Source organism: Carassius carassius, chromosome 5 (assembly GCF_963082965.1).
Source record: "Carassius carassius chromosome 5, fCarCar2.1, whole genome shotgun sequence".
Classification (NCBI taxonomy): domain Eukaryota; kingdom Metazoa; phylum Chordata; class Actinopteri; order Cypriniformes; family Cyprinidae; genus Carassius; species Carassius carassius.
In genome coordinates this window covers 26,372,115-26,394,665 of record NC_081759.1, presented here as the reverse complement: position 1 = coordinate 26,394,665, position 22,551 = coordinate 26,372,115, and the positions used below count along the sequence as shown (strand labels likewise).

At 35.4% G+C, this 22,551-nt stretch overlaps 1 protein-coding gene across 5 annotated transcripts; it reads left to right on the top strand.

The window, feature by feature from the left end:
- The first annotated feature begins 14,501 nt into the window (after positions 1 to 14,501).
- LOC132141092 (E3 SUMO-protein ligase PIAS2-like) lies at positions 14,502 to 21,058 on the top strand. 5 transcript variants are annotated; one of them, XM_059550316.1, is made up of 15 exons: positions 14,511 to 14,572; positions 15,544 to 15,628; positions 15,970 to 16,438; positions 17,017 to 17,104; positions 17,202 to 17,252; positions 17,385 to 17,475; positions 18,161 to 18,295; positions 18,397 to 18,502; positions 18,669 to 18,742; positions 18,856 to 19,016; positions 19,131 to 19,264; positions 19,356 to 19,533; positions 19,987 to 20,126; positions 20,220 to 20,257; positions 20,367 to 21,058. In XM_059550316.1, the coding sequence occupies exons 3-15, from the start codon at positions 15,973 to 15,975 to the stop codon at positions 20,553 to 20,555; spliced, it is 1,851 nt and encodes a 616-aa protein (XP_059406299.1). In that variant the 5' UTR covers positions 14,511 to 14,572; positions 15,544 to 15,628; positions 15,970 to 15,972; the 3' UTR covers positions 20,556 to 21,058. The 5 variants fall into 5 exon arrangements, with proteins under 5 accessions (XP_059406297.1, XP_059406296.1, XP_059406299.1 ...); XM_059550315.1 differs by having other exon boundaries at positions 14,526 to 14,905; XM_059550314.1 differs by lacking the exon at positions 15,544 to 15,628 and having other exon boundaries at positions 14,502 to 14,572; positions 20,370 to 21,058.
- Positions 21,059 to 22,551: the final 1,493 nt, after the last annotated feature.

The following is a 22,551-nucleotide window of genomic DNA, read 5'->3' as shown; positions in this document are numbered from 1 at the left end:
CAATTCAAGTTCAGGACAGGTAGACAAGGAGTTTTATGAGGCCAGAGTGTATTGGAACCAAAAGTATTGTATTGTTGAAATCATGTTTTGAATTTTAAAAGCTTTCCCGACCAATTAAATGTCTCAGTCCATTTGATTACAGCATCAGTATGAAATGAATAACATGGGATTATCTGAATGCACTTGTGAAGGAATACTTCGTCTTAATGTTATACTTCAAGTTTCAGATTCCACAACAAAGATGAATTTAATTTAGGCCACCTCCTCCTTTATTAAACTAAAATATATGGGAATATACTGGAAAATATAAAGCAATATCACAATATATATTTTTTCTAATAATAGTGTACATATATATATATATATATATATATATATATATATATATATATATATATATATGTATATGTATATATATATATATATATATATATATATATATATATATATATATATATATATATATATATATATATATATATATATATATATATATACTAAATAATTACACATACTGCTTTGAAGAAATATAATTTCTATGTGATTTTCAGTGTTACTGACGGACATTATAATGGTCATGAGTCAGATCAGGGTCTGATTATGTGAGAACATCTAAAACGACTGCATGTTACCTATGTTCTAATTTAATTTTAGTGCCTGAACTTCTGCTCCAGCAAGAGAACAAGCTAAACCCAGCCACCTCAATCAAATGAAGCCACATCATTACATCTTGGGTTGTTTTCTCTGGTTTTACACTATTATTCTCTGGCTGGTATTGATAAGAGAAACAACAACAAAGATGCTGTTTTGATCCTCTGCTGTCCTGGTGACCATTGATTGAGCGCTGAACTTTGACCTCAGGAGCAGTATTCCACACTTGAATCACCTCATGGCTGTCAGAGATGATTAGCTCCGCTGATCTAAGAGCTCAGGCTTTGTGCTGTCAATACCAATTAGCAACCACAGCATACCAGTGATGATGTTATGTTCTGAATACTGATTAATTAACTTACAAATGTGTGATTTCATAGAAGAACAACATTTTTCTTTCAGCAAAGTCATTTTATGTTATAGTATCTATTTGTCATTATGTATTGTAATCTGAGACGGTACTGTAACGCATTTCCTGCCATCATAATTATAATCAGAGGCATATTTTAATTTTATTTGACTCTTTTTTTTTTATCTGTATGAATGAACTGGTAATGATAAATATGAATAACTTCTATATAGACCAATTTATAACATGTAAAGCATCCACCAATGATTTCAAAACATTAAAAAGATTTGATTCTGAATGTCACATATTACATGTTCTGTGTGGACTTTATGTTATGTTATGTTCTGGTCTTAGTTTTTTCTGTATTTGTTCAGTTTTCTTGTGCGTTATTTTTTTTTTTCTTTATTAAAAGTAGTTTATTTTGCATTTTCCACCTTCTTCACATGGAAGTCCTGCTCAAGTGGACCCTGAAGGATCATAGATGTGGTGACTGCTCTCTCCCATCCAACTGTATATGCTTATGTAAGGAGATATGTTGTTAATATGGCCTCAATAAATGAACAACTCACTAGAAATATCAGTTCCTATAAATGTGATTTTATCAAGGATCTCTAAGAATGCATTCAGTTCATTTTACATATCAATGGCATTGTACCTTAAAGACAAAAACCATCAGGCAAAGTGATATTTGGTATCAGCTTTTTGCTGATCCTGGATCAAATGGCCTTTATATTTTGCCAGGTTTCCCTAAGGTTGTGTTAAGATGAAGTCAGCAATGAAATGTATTGGGCTCCTCAAAAGTTCAAAGGGAGTGTCACTTCAAAAGCAACCTGTGAAGAGCGATCCATTATGTGGAATATAATAAACGCTTCCGCCTACGAGGTGCTATGGAAATTACTACATAAATATAACTTTAATAATGATGATTAACAAGTATAAAACATATTTCCACATCTGTTGATCCTATAATACATTTCCAGTTCCATTTTCTGATTAGATTTATATATATATATATATATATATATGATTTTGGGGATGTTTGATATGTGCTTTATGGTGTGGGGTATTTAGAGAATGAACCCTATGTAGTTGAAAAAACTATTCTAAATTGAAATGTTACCGAATCCCAGAAATAAGCCTTTGTATTGGCATTATGCTTGTTCTTTCTAATAGTGTGAAATGCTCAGCCGTTTTTTCTTCATCTGATAAGACCTTTTGAACTAAGAAGAACACTGATGGGATGTCCATCTATTTGTTGGTTGACATGGTAAGAATGAAAGTTAGAGGGGGAAGGGCGGTGCATTCCTCTCATTAAGCAGGGGTTCATTGGGCACTAATGCATTGTGATGGGATTGTTTTCCTCAGGCAGTTATCTAGGTCATGGTCCATGATCAGCCTTATAAAATGGACCATATGATGGTCAGGGAGGTACTTTAAAAGCCATCAGAAATAATATGTGTGGAAGGAAATGGAAAGTTTTGCCACAAAACCACTGGTTGCCATAGGGATTAAAGCTATGGAAACTGGATATGTGATCAATACACAAATCATGTATTAATTACTATAGTTCCACTGATAATGGTCTATGGTGGATTTAACTGATCAGACATCACTCAGCCAAATGCTTTCTGACGCCAGGCTGTGTTCGTCCTTACTGTATAAATTGATACACCACAATTTTATAGTTCTGCATTTCTTGGTTTATTAATTCTGTGCACATTTACAAAATGTTACACATAAAAATGTATTTAAATTGATTTTGTATTAAATACATACATAAAGAAATTGAGTGACACTTTATTTTAAGGTGTCCTTGTTACATGTACTTACTATTATAATAACAATTAATTCTGCATAATTACATGCAAGTAACACTAAGCCAAATATATATATAATATTTTTTTTTTAATGGATTTTTCGTAAACAGCTTTTTAGAGGAAACAGCTTATCATTTAATGAATGCACAGCCTATCTGCTAATATTCAACATGTTAAGGAAACATTAAATATTTCGTTACTAAGGAATACAGACCCTCTCATCTCCCTATAAGACAATCTCTGGCTTAACCTTTTCTAACCATATAAGATATTAAGTACATGTAGTTAATTAGTATTGCTAAGTACTGAAATGTATTTACAATGTAATGTACACTGTAACAAGGACACCTTAAAATAAAGTGTAACCAGAAATTGTGTTTTATAGCAGCGTTGATTAGAGTTGATTTCTCAGAGCACTACCGTAGCTCAGCAATATAACAACCGACTTTTCATGGCTTATTGAGAAAGTCGGTGGCTGTTAAGAGTAGACCAAACATTATTCTGAAACAAAGAGAAAACCCCTATTGATATTGTCAGTGTGGATATGTATGGCTCTGCTTTACATTTTGCGTCATTGGGATTGTCACACATCACATCAGGAGCCAATGACTATCATGCTGTTTCTGAGGGCCAAATCAACAGAGATAAATCACTTAAAAGGCTAACAGGCAACGTCTTTTTTGTCTGTCTGCTTGCTGTGAGACTAGGTGTTCGAGTCCTACCACGCCAGCGCTGCACCTGCCTTTGTGAAGATAATATGAAACATTTAGAATGCAAATTCACCAAAGCACACAAAGCAGAGCCAAAGCTATGCAGCTATACAATGATGAATGTGCTGCCACTAACATGCTGACATCCTAACAAACACAGCTGGCCCACGGTAGTCTTTGCTTCTTTTTCTGTTTTGCCTTACAAATTGAGTTTTGTGCAACATTACTGCCCCATTACTAAATTACAAAAGAGCCATTTTAATGGTGGTTTTATTGTCAGTCCATTTGGGTTTCCAGCAGCTGACGTCAATGCATAATATCACTTAGCATTTATTAAAACTGTTTATATTCACCATTATAAAATGGATAGTTGTGGTCCCGAGTCCTGTCTTCCGACTGGTCAACAACACAGTGGCCCACTCATGGCGTAGCTCTAATAATGGATCGTTATTTTTGACAAACAATAATTGTCAAAGACTAAGATTATATCTTTTCAATCCATAAATATAATCCTGAATAAAATTGAGCAAAAGGGGTAATTGGGTCAGAAAGTTTATAAAAGGTAAAATAAAAATATAGTCTCAATTCCCTTTTTTAGCCCAAAAATTTGCAAGAATGACTGGCTTCCTGCACATTATCTCAGTTATTTCATGGCAACATAAATACAGTAAACAGGTGGACTTATTGATCTGAATATGAATTAAAATTATTTGATTATTTCACCTAATGTGAAATAATTAAGTATATATAAAGGACATTTTTCTCATATCCAACAACTGACAGGGTTGCCAGGTCTGCATTTCATACACAATGGTAATTCAGAGTGCTATACATAAAAGAAAGCAAAATAATCATAAAAAATAATCACAACAATACAACAAGTAATTTAAAATATTTTTAAATGATTTAAAAATAGATTTAAAATGAAATGAAAACAGTTAAAAGTAGAAAATGTTTATACATAAAATACCGTGCAATCAGTTCGGACGTAGCACAATGCTCATTCAATAAATGCACAGCTAAACAGATGAGTTTTGAGCCTGGATTTAAATGTGACTAGTGTTTTAGCACATCTGATCTCTTCTGGAAGCTGTTTCCAACTGTGGGTGGCATAATAACTAAAAGCAGACTCCCCTTGTTTTGTGTGAACCCTGGGTATTTTTAACTGACTCGATCCTAATGATCTGAGTGGTCTGTCAAGTTTATATTCAGTGCGCATATCTGCCATGTTTTAGGTTCTAGGCCATTGAGTGATTTATAAATGAGTAAAAGTACTTTAAAATATATCCTAAATATAACTGGCAGCCAGTGTAAAGGACCTGAGGACTGGTGTGATATGCTCAGATTTTCTGGTTCTAGTCAGAATCCTGGCAGCAGCGTTCTGGATGAGCTGCAGCTGTCTAATGGTCTTTTTGGGAAGACCGGTGAGGAGCCCATTACAATAGTCCACCCTGCTGGTGATAAAGGCATGAACTAGTTTCTCCAATTCTTGGCTGGAAACAAAACATCTAATTCTTGCAATGTTTTTGAGATGATAGTATTCCTATTTAGTAACTGCTTTGACATGAATACTGAAACTAAGGTCTGTCTCCAGAATCACACCAAGATTCCTGACTTGATTTTTATTTGTTAGACCCCTAGAGTCAAGATATGCCTTCACCTTGAGAACTTCATCTTTGTTTCCAAATGCAATGACTTCAGTTTTCTCCTTGTTTAACTGAAGAAAGTTTTGGCAAATCTGTTAATTTCATCAGTGCATTGGCAGAGGGAGTCAATGGGGCTGTAGTCATTTGGAGATGAGGCTAGGTAAATCTGGGTGCCCTCTGCTTAGCTGTGATAGGCAATTTGGTTCTTTGTCATTATTTGACTTAGTGGACGCATATACAGGCTAAACAAGAGTGGTGCAAGAATTGAGCCTTGCGGGACTCCGCATTTCATGGATGTCCACTTAGACTTATGCTCTTCTATACTCATATAATAACCTCTCCTATGTATGACCTGAACCATTTGAGTACCATCCCAGAAAGTCTGAACCAGTTTTCCAGTCTTTCTAGAAGTATGTTATGATCGACAGTGTCAAACGCAGCACTGAGATCTACTAGTACCAGCTCTGATATTTTGCCACAATTGATTGGTTGTTTGACATATCGGTCAAATTGCCTCATGGGCGAGCCTTAGCCAATGAAAGCTGCCATGGATTCCAGACCTTCAGCCGTCAGTTTGAAGGTCTGGCTACGCGAGACTAGATTTTCGGTTGTGCTTCACTCTGCTCTTCTGCCTGCATGTAGTTCGAGGACCCAGCCCAGTGTACACTTACAAGATGCTTATCAGATTGGATAGATAAATAAACAAATTATAAATAAAGTTTTTGTTTGTTTTTAGTCAGTTTAGTCAGACTATTTGACATGAACAAATTTTTCTTGTTTGGGTAAAAACAACATGGTTTGGAAGATGTATTTTTGCACTCACATGAATAACATTTTGTTATTTCTCTCAAAATAATAATGTTTTATAGAAAAGTGTATCTTCATTATTTTTAATATGTAACATTCATAAAAGCCAGATGCCCTGCTGTGTTGTGAATCATGGCTAAAGGCATTGCACAGTGCTATTGTCACAATGCAGCACACTCCCACTCATCTCATATTATCAAATTAAGCACACCTTAAACCGTTAGAGTTTGGAAGGGTGAAATAACCTGCCACTGTTTTGGAAGATTATAATCTGTGTAGTTTACACTTGAGCCATGTTTGTTTTGCTTAAAGTTTGTTTTGGTTTTGTTTAATCTTAACTGTTAGGATAAACAAATGTCTAATAGGTAAAAAGAAAATCCTTAATCCATCTCGTCGAACATGAGAGTCTTATCCATCGTATTGAAGTATTAATTCCTAAAGCAGTATTACAAATCAGTCAGAAACTGTCTAAAATATGTCTCATCTCTACTTTATCATAAACCTATGTTCTTTCGGGCCATGCAACGTCTGTTTCCTCCCTGTCTACCTTTCTTTAAGTATTAATAAATGTGCTTTCTATATTTAAAACATCAGATTAATGCATCCATTAATTTTTAAGAGAAGGTTAGGATTAGTTATAATACACAGATTAAAAGGCAGAGCTTAATAAGATTAGTAGTAACACAGGCATTTATGATTTTTCATAACAACAGATGCCATAAATTAATTTAATGGTATTATGTGTGTCTGTATGATCACTGGACAAAGGGATAAAATCAACTTAGGTTTTTATAATTAATTAACATGTGATGATGCAACAATCTCCAAGACCATGAGGCAAACTTACAAATGGTGTTATGTCTGAACTTGACTCTAAATTACAATTTACCTTTAACCATTGCCCACAGCATGGTGTGTACTTGACAGAATGACCAGAGCAACATTGGGCTGTTCGATTTCCCATTTGAATAACAAAGCTCCGAGAGACAGGTATTTGAGAAGTCCCAATGGACGAGCACTAAGCGGACTAACAAGCCACTCCAGCACTCTGAACTTCCACACGCTTCCACCGCAGCTTTAGCGGTAGCAACTTTGATTTCAACAGTAATTGGGCTCTTGTCTCTGTCTAGTACTGCCAATAACACGAGCTAAGGTTAATAAAGGCTAAGGTGTTTGTGCGCCTGTATGTGTGTTTTTCCTATGGCAGGTCTTTATGTGTCTGTATGAGTGAGTGTTTTCTTATGGCAGGTTGCTCAAGTGGGGAAGGCAGTGTAATTAGATGCTATGGGCGCTTTACCTAGGTCATGCACTTCAACACACTTCAACCTCTTCAGTTACAAATATATAGGCTAACCTTGTATTTGTCCAACAGCACAAAGCAGCCAAAAGTATCCATAAATCAAGAGATGTTTACTTTACTTTAAACTTTACTTTATGGTTTACTTTAAAAAAAAAGAAAGAAAAAAAAAGGTTGTTCATGCCAGTGTTTCATGAAATTAACAAATGTGATGCAATGAGGATTATTTGCCTCCACAAGCAATTCACTGAGGTTGAAAATTCACGTTAGCATTAACTGTTGTCATCTGATACTGTGTAAATGTGTGATATCTAGCATTAACATATTTATGGTAAATTCAATTTTGACCTTTTTTATTATTATAAGTTAACAACCTATTTCAGCCAGGCCAATTTAAGCAATTTCTCATATATATATATATATATATATATATATATATATATATATATATATATATATATATGTTTTAAAGGTACCCATGTATATATATATATATATATATGTATATATGTGTATATATGTGTATATATATATATATATATATATATATATATGTATATATTATATATATATGTGTGTGTGTGTGTGTGTGTGTATATATATATATACATATACATACAACAATTCTGAAACAAATGCAAACATAACATTTAAACATTTAAATTCAAACTCTTTCATCTCATAAATATCATTAACATCTTTTTAAAGGCAATTTGTGACTATACTCGCCACCAATTTATAGTTTACTCCTGGAATAAGGTACTTCATTATGCTGATCCAGGACCTGGTCTATTACCAAAATTCAAAGTTTAGCGTTAGAGGAAAACAGAGGACTGATGAGGAACAAAGAAAAAGAAAACCTCTAGGTCTAGGATAATCAGAACCTGAACTCCACCTGCTGGACAGAGGACTGTAACTGTCATTCACAAAATTAGCAATTCATGTTCAACAGTTCTTTCAGGATCTGAAATTATTGTGAATTCTGAGTTGGAAAATAGTATTAGAATCAGAATAATATCAGATCGGAATCCTCCAATAATTGTTATAATTACATGCTTTCTTTGTGTTTCAAAATCATCTGTTTAATCCTAATCTATGTAAAGATGTCCAGTACTTGTAACAATGGCATCTGCAAGTAAATAAACCAAACTTTATATTAAAAATGTGCATTTGGGTTCTCGTTTCTTTTTAGGTACTCTACACTTTAGGTTTTTTATCAAGCCTGTGATGAAGATTAGCAACAAAGATGATTAGAAAACACTTTTAATCTGGCATCTTTTAGATCTTGACATAACAAAGAAAAACGTATAGAATATTTATATCATAAAAATATAGATTTTGTTAATTTTCAGAGTCTAGAAATGTATTAGACTTGTATTATTAGGCTACCGCATAGCCTATATCCAGTTTTTTTTTAGGGACCTTGGTTCTTCAAAGAAAAAGAAAAAACAATTGTTGCAAGGGTGAATATCTTGATTTATTTATGTTTGCTGTTTTAGCATATTTCATTACCTGTTTTGTCTTTTAAATCATTTTATTATTCTTCTTCTTCTTCTTCTTCCTTGGGTTTTTAAGGCAGTTGGTATCCAATATGTTACATTACTGCCATCTGTTGTCTATTATCATGTCACTTTTTTATTATATTCTTTTTTCCAGTCCAGTCCTCTTTAAAAAATAAAACAAATATTTCTTTCCTTGCTCACTCTTTCCACATCCTAATATACTTTTTAAATTGTACTGTCCTATACCAATTTCTTGTAAGCTATATTTCAACTCTTGTCTTTCTTTTATAAATTTCCTGCATGACATAAAAATGTGACTAATTGTTTCTTCCTCTTGGCATTCATCGCATTGGCCTGTGGGATGTTTTCCTAACATATGAAGAGTTCCACTTAACTTACAATGCCCAATCCTAAGTCTTGTTATTACCACTTGTTCTGTCCTTCTACTTGACATCTCTCTTATACTGATTACTTTATTTTGAATCATGTATAGTTGTCTTCCTTTACTTTCATGATCCCATTGATGTTGCCATATTTCCATTATCTTTTTCCACACTAGACTCTTCCCTTCTGATTTTGACAATTTAATTTCCATGTCAACATGTTCTTTTTTTGTTGCCTTTTTTGCCAATTTATCAACTTTCTCATTTCCCTGTATGCCCACATGTGCTGGTATCCACATATATGTTATATTTTTCCCTTGTCTACATACCCTTGAATTTAAACACAAGATTTCATATAATATTTCTTGATGACTACTAGCTTTTCCAGTCTTCATACTCATAAGAGCTGATACTGAGTCACTGCATACTAGAATGTTAATATCCCTGCATTGTTCAATCCATTCTAATGCAACAAGTATAGCACATAATTCAACTGCATAAACATTTATGCTGTCAGATGTTCTTTTGCTAATTCCTATCTCATATTTAGGGATGTATACCGCAGACCCTGTCGCATCTGTTTGTAGGTCCTTTGACCCATCTGTATAAATCTCCGTATTGTCCTTATACTTGTTCTTATATTTAAATTATTCATTGATTATATCTATATTTCTGTTACAACCTTTAATTACTAAAAGCTCTAGATCAACCTTCGGAATTTCCAATGTCCAAAATGGCTTAACAGGCCATAACACAGTATTAGCAAATCTTTTATTATACACTTCCATTTCTTTTGCAATTAAATCAGCTGTCCAGCCAAAACTTTCTTTCTTTCTTCTCTCCTTTTCCCAACACTTTTGTAATACCTTTTTTGTTGGATGACTATCCTCATGCCCTCGAAGATTTATCCAATAGTTTGCAGTCAGTTGTTTCCGTCGAAGCCACAATGGCATTTCACCTCCCTCCACCTGAAGTGCACATACTGGAGAAGTTTTAATTGCCCCTAAACATATTCTTAAGGCACACGCTTGCACAATATCCAATTCAGCTAATGTTGTCTTTGCTGCTGACCCATACGCAATACTCCCATAGTCTAATTTAGATCTTATTAAAGCAATGTATATATATTTTAAAGCTGAAACACTTGCACCCCACATTTAGCACTTTCTTACATTTATTAACTGTATACTTTATATGTTCTCTCCATGTTAGTTTTGTGTCAAAGTATATTCCCAAGAAACGAAAACATTCTACTTTCTCTAACATACTTCCATACATTTCCAGCTTAATTTCCTTATTCTTCTTTTTATTTGTAAAAACCATTACTTTTGATTTTTCCACTGAAAACTTAAATCCCCATTTTAATCCCCAATTTTCAACTTGATCAATTCCTTCCTGCATCTTCTTTAAAATATACTCAACATTTCTACCTTTCTTCCATATAGCACCATCATCTGCGAATAAAGACCTCCCTATATCCCCTGGAAGATTTAAATAAATATCATTAATCATAATGGAGAATAAAGTTGGACTAACCACACTTCCCTGTGGTGTTCCATTTTCTACAACATATTGCTTTGATAAATCTACCCCAATTTTCACCTGTATATTCCTTCTATTTAAGAAATCCATAATCCAATTAAACATTTTCCCTCCAACTCCCATTAAATGTAATTTGATTAAAAGACCCTCTTTCCACAGCATATCGTATGCTTTCTCCACATCAAAGAATACTGCTACTACAGTTTCTTTATTCACTTGTGCCTTCCTTATTTCCTCCTCCAAAATGATCACAGGATCCATTGTATTTCTTCCTTTTCTAAAACCACTTTGACATCTAGCCATTTTATTTCTACTCTCTAAAAGATATATTAGTCTTTCATTTATCATACGTTCCATTATCTTACATATATGCGATGTTAATGCAATTGGTCTGTAACTACCAGGATTACTTGGATCCTTTCCAGGCTTCCTTATTGGAATAATTATTGCCTCTTTCCAGCTTTGTGGAAGTCTCCCTTCCTCCCACACCTTGTTGTATAAATTTAATAATTTCCCCAAACCCTCTATACTTAAATGTTTTAACATACTGTAGCACACTTCATCTTTCCCTGGAGCCGTTTTCCCTGACCTATCCAGCGCTCTCTGCAACTCTCCCATGCTAAAAGGAGCATCTTGCTCCTCATCCCCATTATCTTTCCTGCATATCACATCCTTATACTGCGCTTTTGTTCTTTCTATTGCTACTCTTCCTTCCTCTGACAAGTTATTAGAACTGTTTATACTAACAAAACGTTTTGCCATCATCTCTACCTTTTCTTTATTTGTTATCGCCTTCTCATTTCCTTCAGTCAGAACTGGATAATTCCATTCTCTTTTATCCCCCCCCATCTTTTTAATCATTCCCCATATTTCACCTATTTGAGTTGTATTTCCTATTGTGTCACAATAAGATTTCCAGAATGTTCTTTTTGTCTGTCTGATTATCCTCCTAACTATTGCCTGTGCTTGTTTATACTGAATCAAATGATCATAATTATGTGTTCTTTTAACTAATCTAAATGCTTTGTTTCTATTTTTCACTGCTTCTTTACATTTTCCATCCCACCATGGCACTACTTTCTTTTTACATCTTCCTTTACTCTTGGGAATGGATTCTGCTGCTGCTGATATTATACCTTGCTTAATTTGATTATCTAATATTTCAACACTAACTTCATCTTTAGTTTGCCTAAACAACCTATCACTTTCCTCCTGGAATTTTCCCCAATCAGCTTTCTCAAAAATCCATTTTCCACTTGCTTCCCCAATACTACATACTACCTCTATATTTATTTTACACCACACCGGATAATGATCACTGCCTATTGTGCCATCCTTATGCACTGTCCAATCACATCTTGCTGCAATTTTATTTGAAACTAATGTGAGATCTAATACTGATTCTTTTCCAGTGTTAACATCAATTCTTGTACCTACACCATTATTTAAGCACACTAAATTCTTCTCATCTATCATTTCTTCTATTATTTGACCATTGTAATCACTTTTTTTACTCCCCCACAAAGTATTATGTCCATTAAAATCCCCACACCATATAATATTATTACAATTTTGTCCCTCTATCTTTTCTAGCTTAGTTTTCTCTAGTCTTTTACAAGGATTATAATAATTACAAATCACCAACTCTCTCTTTCCTGCCCATACTTTCACTACTACATATTCTTGTTCATTTCCCACTCCTAAGATTTTATACGGTATTCCTTGCTTTATAAATGTAACACACCCTCCTCCTCCCCCCTCCCTTCTATCATACCTTACCGCCACATAATCATATAAAACAAAATCCAATTGAGGTCTTAACCAAGTTTCTTGAATGCACACTATCTCTGGTTTTTCTACCCTACTACCAACAAATTGCTTAAAATCCTGCCCATTAGCTAAGAGACTTCTCGCATTCCATTGTAAAATCAGCATTATTAGGATTAAAAACCTAATCATGATGCCTCCTGACTTGCTTGCATCCTGAGTTCATCATTTATTTCCTCCCACTTCAGCCCTATCATGTCCAAATGGTGTTCTGCCGCTTTCACAATTACTTGAATTCTTTCTGTTTTTGACTTAATCTCATGTGTTGCATTAATTACTCCTGCAATGAATGTGACCAGTTTCTTTTTTTCTATCCATGCTTTCCTCATCCCTTGCTGATCATCCATTTCCTCTTGTCCTTTATTCACTCTTCCCTCTATATTCTGATTCCTCTGTCCATTCATCTTAACTGCTTCAGCATATGACACCTTCTCTTTTAGTCTTATCTTCTGTACCTCCACCTCTTTTTTAAGTGCTTCACATCCCCAGTATGCTACACTATGATTTCCTCCGCAGTTACAACACTTAGGTTTTGTTCCCTCACCACACATCCCATATTCATGTTCACCTCCACATCTAGCACACCTTCTTTTCCCCTTACACATTTTAGCAGTGTGCCCAAACTCCTGACAGTTGTAGCATCTCATTGGTTTCTGTACATACTCTCTCACACTATATCTTACATATCCAAAGTATACCTCTTTAGGCAACTCTTTCTCCTCAAATTCAATCAGTATTGACTCAGTGTCCTTTTTCTCTATTCCTTTGGTCAATCTTTTGACACTTTTCACTGTGAATTTATTCACTCTCATGTTTTCCAGTATTTCTTTATTATTGATATTAATGGGAATCCCATAAATCACTCCTTTACCTCCGTTATCTCTCTTTTCTCCAACTTTTACAACCCTCTGAACCTTAACTTTACCAATATATGTCATCCTTTTAGCTTTGTCTAACTGGGTCCCATTTTCACATCCAATTAGCAAATTCCCATCTCCTAAAATCCTTGCATATTTCACTTCCCCAATCTGATTCTTGATGATTTTTGTTAATTTAATCGGGTCAATTTTCTTAACTCCGCCTTCTTCTTCAAATCTGACAACAACATTCAATATTCCTTCCTTTACTGTTTTTTCCCCTTTTCCACTTTCATCACTTTCTGATTCTCCAATGCTAGATGCATGATTTTTCTTTCTTTTCCGACTCTCTCCCTTCTTTCCCTTACCAGCACTTTCCCATTCATTTAGCTTCCTCTCATCTTCCTCACTACAAGCCATGTTATTACTCTCACTGTCAGAGTCATTTCCTACCATCTCCTACGGATTGCAAGAAACTCCGTGAGACCACCGTTCCGGACCTATACAGGCCGTCGGTCGATAATCCCACTGCAAATTCCTCACACAACCCTTTTCCCTTCTTTTTATTTATTTATTTAAACTGTATTTATATTACCTTTACTTCTCAGTCCTAGTCTTTCCTCCTAGTTATTTGTCACAATGTTTGCCTCCGTGTCAGTCCACGTCAGAGTGAGTTCTGTCGTCCACCACCACCAACATTTTATTATTTATTTTATTATTTTTTTAAATCATTTGAAGCCCTGTTAAAAAATTTCTGAGGCCTCAAGTAAGCCCCAACTCCTTGGTTAAGAACCACTGGCATAAACAGCTAATGTACTACACAGTAATGTGTAGTTTACCTTGATGCAAAAATACTTGAGTTCACTTCAAAGTTGAGAAGTGAACGTCACACCGAAGTCACACAGAGCATAGAATTCTAACATATTACCTTTACAGTAGAACTTCTTAAAGGCACAGTAGACCAAAGAAACGTTTAATGGGTCAATTAAAGCGTGGGAAATGGTGATAGAAAAGTTCCTTTACGAAGAAAAAACTTTACTAACATTATAAGTATACCTCTGTGTCAAAAATGTAAATGGAAAAATGTATGCTATGACCCCTTTAACCTGTGTCACGTGACCCCACATCCCCGGACTGGCCAGGATGAGCGCAGCCAGAAAATGGCGGATATTGAGGAGTTACGGGTAGGCGAAAGTGCAATGATAGCTGGCTACTTCTTTGCGTATCTCACATTTTAAAAAACATTTTGCAGTTACCGTTTTTTTTTTACTCTATTTTACCTGTCGGTTTGCTACCCATGGGCTAGTTTTTTATAGTTAATACTGAAACGTCTCATCAATCCGTTAGACGGATTGTGTTTAGCCTGTTAGCCAACAACAAGCTACTCTTTTAGCTCACGATCTTCTACACAAACATTGAAGATCAGCCTCACAATGTCACTGCTTTTATTACCATCATTTACTGCATGAATACGCTTTATTATAACGCCTAACTGAACTGACGACTGTTCGCTGCAGGTAAAAAGTTATTTACGTATCAATTTCTTCACTGCTCGAATTGTTTTGGCTGGTCTTTTGTTAGCTAGCGTCCGACAGCGATGGACAATGCCCGTATGTACCCACAGATTTAGTCTGATTTATGACTTGTGTTTGCAAGTATAAACGATATATAGACCAGTGAGTATGTCAGTGTAAATATAAGTCAACATTTAATACTAAAATGGCAAGTAAACATTAGAGGGGGACACCTTAAAAATGTTGTTTACAAAACAGCAAGTGGGTCGCCAGCAAACACGACGAATTGTTCCTTGTCACCGTGAGCGTTTTCGCCCTCACATTTGTGTCAAGATAACAGCTTTGACTAACTTAGTGTAAAGATCATCTTTCTAAAGTTTAATTGAATGCATTGCAGTTCAGCATCAGCAGCTGTTCACTCAATAACAAATAGCCTGCCTTTTTGTGTGCTGTTATACTTGCCGCTGAATGACTGCTTCATGTTGTCTTGTAAACTGTTCAGAAACATCCTGCTTAACTGTAAAACTAAGCGCGTAGTTCAGTTCATTTGTCTCCGGATCAAAGTGAATATCTGTGTTTTGTCCTTTGTCATTCTCTTGATGTTTATCTAATTGGCCTTGGAATTATTCTCAACATTTTAGATGCATTTCGGTCATTTGTTAAGGATTTTTAAAGAAAAAAGGATTAACACGTAAGAACAATCAAGCATGGACCATGTAATGAAGGGTCAGTTGAGATTTTCTTATTTCTCTGGGGTTTCTGGAATGGGTGTCTTTGGGTGGGTTGTCACCTCACTTCACGAATAATTGTTTATTAATTAAGCTGCTTTCAAATGACACCTTTTGTTTTTAAATCTGTTTTAACCATAATCCACCAGTTTATGCCATGTTGATTATTAATGAACAGATTTGTATGTTTTTGGAAATTCTTATAATAAAAGTAAAGCTTGTCAGCATGGCATAGAGGGTGGTTTCTCTTACTAACTTGTGTTGCAAAAATGTATTGCATTTCATGTTTGGTATCTCAAAGTGTTTTATTGCTTGTCTGGATTTGTTTTGTTTTTTCAGAATATGGTATCAGGTTTCCGTGTCTCAGAGCTCCAGGTACTGTTAGGTTTTGCTGGAAGGAATAAGAGCGGTCGAAAGCATGAACTTTTGCTGAGGGCTTTGCATTTACTCAGGAGTGGTTGTAGTCCTGCTGTGCAGATCAAAATAAAGGAACTGTATCATCAGAGATACCCACGGACATTTGATGGTCTTCAGGATTTGGTGGCTCTGAAGTCAAGCATTAAATCCTACTTTGAAATAGACAGCAGTGCCACAGTTGTGAGCTCAGATCTTCCTCTGCAAACCGGCCATCCAGACCTCCTGCAGCAGCAACTGCTGAGCTGTGATTCACCTGTGTTTCATGAGTCAAAGCCAATGATGAATATGCAGCAAGCCACGCCACTTATGGCACCCGTCCACCCGGACGTGCAGATGAAGTCCCTACCTTTTTACGATGTGCTGGATGTCTTGATCAAACCGTCCAGCTTAGGTAATTTTATAAGATATGTTTGGATTGTTCCGTCCGTGCTTGGTGGAATAGAAAAAAAAAGATCAGAGTTTTAAAAGGAAGGTTGAAGCTTTTGTTTTATTAAGGTTTTTTTTTTTTTTTTAAGAAAGTAATATTTTTATTCACCAAGGCTGCATAAAATTATCAGAAGTCTCAGTAAAGACATTTAGAATGTTATGAAAGTTTGTGATTTGAAATAAATGCTGTTCTTTATCTTTATATTCTATTGAAAAAAGCTTCATGTTTTATGCAAAAATATTAAGCAGCACCGCTCTTTTCAACATTGAGAATAAGAAATGTTTCTTGTGCAACAAATCAGAATATCAAAATGTTTTCCAAAGGATCATGTAACATTAAAGATTAGCGCAGTAGCTTTGCCACATTTAAAAATGTATTAAAATAGAAAACAGAACAAAAAGAAAAGTTATTTAAAAGTTGTAATAATATTTCACATCATTACTATTTTTTTATTTTATTGTATTTTTGATCAGTACATCATTGGTGAGATTAAGAGACTTCTTAAAACTATACACCCCTTTTGACTGATTTGTGTTTTAAAGGTACCCATGCTGGTCAGAGGTTTCATCATGAAAAGTACTTCATATTTGCTTTGACTCCACAACAAGTGAGAGAAGTTTGCATTTCACGGTAAGAACTAAATGACTTAAATATGACTTAGATAATGTAACTGGTCTCTTTACCCTTGTCTGATTTGTTTCCTTGTTTTTGTTACACTTTTGCATAGGGACTTTCTTCCAGGTGGAAGAAGGGACTACATGGTTCAAATTCAACTGCGGTAAGAGCCAACTCAGTGTGTTGCTTTACAGTACTGTCATTTGTGTATCCGGTTCAGCTTCGTGTAAAGAGATGTTGTCACCATTATCCCAATTTTAGACTCTAAAGGTTATGTTTTATGTTTTGATTCTAGGTTTTGTCTAGCAGAGACCAGCTGTCCACAAGAGGACAATTATCCAAACAGTCTCTGCATCAAAGTCAATGGGAAGCTCTTTCCCCTCCCTGTATGTAGTCCTGTTGTAATTAACCTTCATTAAGCCCAAGTTTAATGTTTTTCCCAACCCACATAGTTCTTAAAAAAATATATATAACTTGTTAGAACAACACAGTCCTATGTAATTAGGCTAATTTAAGTCCTTACTTTTTTTTTTGCGAGATGTTCTTTTGTTCATCAGAGCATAGATACTGTTTCTAACTTGACATGATCTCAAAACAACACGGGATGTGTACAAAGTCAACATTTACAAATGTATGCAGACTAAATCCTTTTAAATGGGTAATTGCAAAAATCATTGCTGAAAATTTTCTCAGTTCTCCCCCAAAAATAGAGATTACTTATGTAATGCATGATTTGGTAGTTGAACAGGAACATTGCTTATTGCAGATGACTTGAAAGATGATGGCAATGTTATTATAATTTGTACATTTGTTCAAACAAAGGTTTAATGTCTATTGTTTAAAAGGGATGAAAATCACTGCATACTAGAACCCTAGTTTTTTTTTTACCTATTATGACATATAGAAGAACTGCATTTATTTGAAATAAAAACCTTTTTATAACAACGTAAAAGTAATTACTGTCACTTATGATCAGTTTGTTAAATATATTCATTTCTTAAACAAAAAAACTGACACCAAACTTTTGTACAATTGCTGTATGTATATAATCTGACATGGGATATCACACAGGGCTATGCACCGCCTCCTAAGAATGGTGTGGAGCAAAAAAGACCCGGCAGACCACTGAACATCACGTCGCTGGTCAGGTTGTCGTCTGCTGTACCCAATCAGATAGTAGTCACCTGGGCACCTGAAATAGGAAAGGTATGCAAAGTCCTGTTACTTCATCCCTTCAGATTTCAATATTGCTTTAGCCTTTTCTGTATACTAAGCATTTGTATGTACTTCCTTCTTGTTTTCTTCAGACATACTCCATGTCAGTTTACTTGGTGCGGCAGCTGACCTCTCCACTGTTGCTACAGAGATTAAGAATGAAGGGGATCAGAAACCCTGACCATTCCAGAGCTTTAAGTAAGGCAACACTTCCCTCTTTGATAAAGGAGGAAAAAAGATACCCATGGCATGAAATCTTAATTGTAAATATGAATATGATCGCTCAAACACAACAGTTCTCTGGTCTTATTTTATTTATTTGTTGTCATTTCCTAAATCCATCCTCTCTTCACTATTGTAACAGTTAAAGAAAAACTCACGGCAGACCCTGACAGTGAAATCGCCACAACTAGTTTACGAGTCTCACTCATGTGCCCAGTAAGTTACATCTGACTCATGAGTGTCAGTTTAAATTACAGTTTTTAATTTTTGTTTAGTGTGCTGATGTAATATGGTAAAAAAAAATAGTTTTGTCTCCTCTTTTCATATAGCTTGGCAAGATGCGTCTTACGGTACCCTGCCGAGCTGTCACCTGTTCTCACCTGCAGTGCTTTGATGCTGCTCTATACCTGCAAATGAATGAGAAGAAGCCCACCTGGATCTGTCCCGTCTGTGACAAAAAAGCCGCTTATGAGAGTCTGATTATTGATGGGTGAGAATACTTTCATTATAACAAAACACTAACCACATTAAACATAGTAAATTGTTTTGTGTTTATTGAGAGAGTCATTTGCATTGCGTAAACTAAGCTCTTTCTACTTGTCAGGCTCTTCATGGAAATACTCAATGACTGCACAGATGTTGATGAAATCAAGTTTCAGGAGGATGGGACATGGTGTCCAATGAGACCAAAGAAGGAGACGTTGAAAGTGTCATCTCCATGTATGCCAAAAATTGATTGTAAGGATCATTTCCCTTTCTCTGTGTGCTAGGTTCTAATTTATTGTGTATAGGATTTGATGCATTTTTTAAGTGAATCATGACCTCTCAGGCGCCGTCCCAGTGCGGCAAAGTGCAGTGGTGCCACCCCCAGAAACCAGCAGCACAAAAAAAGGAGACATAATCGACCTAACACTAGAGAGCTCATCTGATGATGAAGAGGACAGTGATCCTCCTCTGAAAAAGCGCTGTGTCTACATGTCAAAGGCTGAGGAGATGCACAACACAGGGTTTGTGTTTATTAATTATTCCTTCACTAGAAATCAGACCAGACATTTCTGTGTACCTCTTCTTTAAGCCTTGCCCTTTCACTACCATGTTTTGAATGAACTCTAAACTGTAACAATAGTCAAATTATCCATGGTGATGGGAAAACCTGAAATATAAGAAAAACTATAAATGTAAAATCTAGTCTTGAAAAAGTCAAGTTCATAAAAGCTTTTAAGAAAATTAATAAAATACTGTTGCAAAATGTTTTATTTGCTTGCATTAATGATATATTATTTATATATTTTTAAATCATTAGGCATGGAAATTTATAGGTGAATAGATGTTGGCACCCTGTAAGCTTTATTATCGCTACTATATATTCATTGCATAAAATGATCCAGAATGAATGTTGACTGCAGTGGAACCTCCATTTCTCAATGCTGGTTTGTTCATTTTCCTTTTTCCTCTTTTAGGGTCCTGACTTATCAGCCATCAACGGTTCGGGTGCCAAATGTCCAGGCGCTAGATACCTCATACCTGACCTCCTCAATAACCGACTACTCCGTTCCATTCCACCATTCTACCTTATCCACTATTCCCACAGATATGCAGAGTATGTACTTACGTAGTCTGCCATCCAATCAAGTATGTTTTCCTTTGTGATCAAGATTCAACATAAAAACTCATGTTTGTGTCTTTCCCAAAGGTCTTGATTTATTTTCTCTGATTCAAGGGGATCCACAGGTATGCTCTTTCAAATAATGATTCTCTCAAAGAAATATTGAGATTGCAAGTATGTTACATATTTTAATAGCCTGCACAGCTGTTTACCAGTAGTTTTCTGTTTCATCAGCAGCATTACAGAGGCCCTATATTTTTAGACAACCTCTCCAGCAGCCTTCAGAGTGCCACCACCAGCAGCGGCTTGGTTTCCTCATCAGCTTCGTACGAGTCGGCAACTCATAGCAGCAGCTCGAGTCACGAGACGGGTGTCATTACGGGAGGATCTTCAGGCCTGTCAGACATTATTTCACTAGACTGAACCCTGACACATCTTTATTGGCCAGTCACCAAAACAGCTACACTCAAGTCAAGTTGGCTAAGTGAAAAATATTTTCTACATTTAACGGTGGACCTCAAGAATCATGTTTCGACAAGGACCCAGAAGGACTACTATGAAGATCTCTAAATGTTGTGGCTGGGTCAGCAACAGTGACGTTTTAAAAATCAAACTCGAATCAAGCTGTTCTCCCTTTGAATTGGGGAAACTACCAGATACACAGTGACTCTCATCCCTTAGCTATTTAAGTGGAGGAGCAGAATGAAACAACAGGCATAAATGAGTGGACTAGAAAGCTCAGACCAGTCTATTACTGTCTACATTGTGTGTTTTGCAATGGCGGTTCTGCAGTTGAAACGGCAGCAGGTTTTCAGCGGCAGCTCAGTTTATGTTGTCTCTTCGATATCAGCAGTGCAATTATTTTTTTGTTACAAGACTTCAGTTCCAGCAATAAAAAAAAAACTATGTTGTATATGTAAAATGTTTACTTGCATAAGCAGATTCTTCTTGGTGGTTATTTGCTCAAGAGCCATCAGATTCCCTTTTGCTGATGAGGTAAACTTATTTTCAATCTGAAATTTTATATGAAAGATTCTTAACAAATGTTCACCTCAATAACATGTAATATCTGTTCATTTGGCTCAGTGGTAGAGCATTGCGTTAGCAGCAAAAGGTTGTGGGGCTGATTCCAAGGGAACACATATATTGGTTTAAAAAAATGTAGATACTCAATGCACTATTAAGTCGCCTTGGATAAAAGTGACTGATAAATCTAAATATGACCGTTGTTAAAATGAGTAATTTTTGTAATTTCATGGTTCTTGGTCTGTTAACAACCTGCAGGCGTAATGCAAATCAAGCCATTCATTTTTTTTTATGATTATGCAAGTTTTGATATAGGATGGGGATCTTTTTTATTTTAGAAATCTGCTTTTATTGCTAATGGTTATTTACTTGTTTGAGTTCATTTGATTTAATTTACTGGTTTATGAGCCATACAACATACTGTCATTTTGACCAAGTCTGATATGGAAGCATATGAGTAGCAATATTCAATTTGGGATGTAATATGCAAAACGACAATGCAATATGTAAAATGGCAATGCATTTCTGTATTTACATTTACATTTTCCAATACATTTGTGCAAGGTATGTGCAAAATGAAAATGAAAATTCAATTACATAATTTTCATTTGCCATTTCACACACTAGTTTTAATATGTAAAATGAATACTAATTTTAACGCTTTATAAGTTGCAAAATGAAAATGTATTACAGAAATGATTAGATATATATAACATGTTCAAGCAAAAACTGTGGCAAAATTATCATTCAAATACTATTGTTCTTAATTGCATTCACACTTACAGTCAAGACACTTACGATTGCATTTTCATTCAATGTCCCGCAATGAATGGAGCAAAATTCAATGTCCACATAGAAAATGCATTCCGAGCCGATCACGTGTCCGCCCCCTCCCGCCATGTCAATCACTGCGTGAACAAGGCGGGGCTTGCAGAAGGTTAAGAGACTGAAGACTCAAGAAGAAGATTCAAGTGAGAGAACATGGACAAGACAGTTGGTCCGTGTACGTTTTGATCATTTCGGTTTATGTCTTCAATATTTCATTCGCACTTGTGAGCGGAGCTGAAACGCTGCTTTTATCTGATTGGTCGAATCGCTTCACCTTCAGCTCGTCTTTTCATTCTTTCAGACAGAGTAAGAGTCCGTGCGAGTGAAGCACTGTAATGTCTGAAACCACCGCTCACTGTTAATTAGCATAATATTTGAATCAGATGTAGCTGGGCACATTATTCGTGCTGCTGCGACCTGCAAATTATTTCTAGGTTGTAGTATTGTATGAATATTGTCCCACTGATAAATACAGTGCAAATAGTTCTGTCTCTTTGGATAAAAGTGAAGTGGAAATAAATATAGTTACATTTATGAAATAAAATTAAATAGGTCTGGCCAGTTA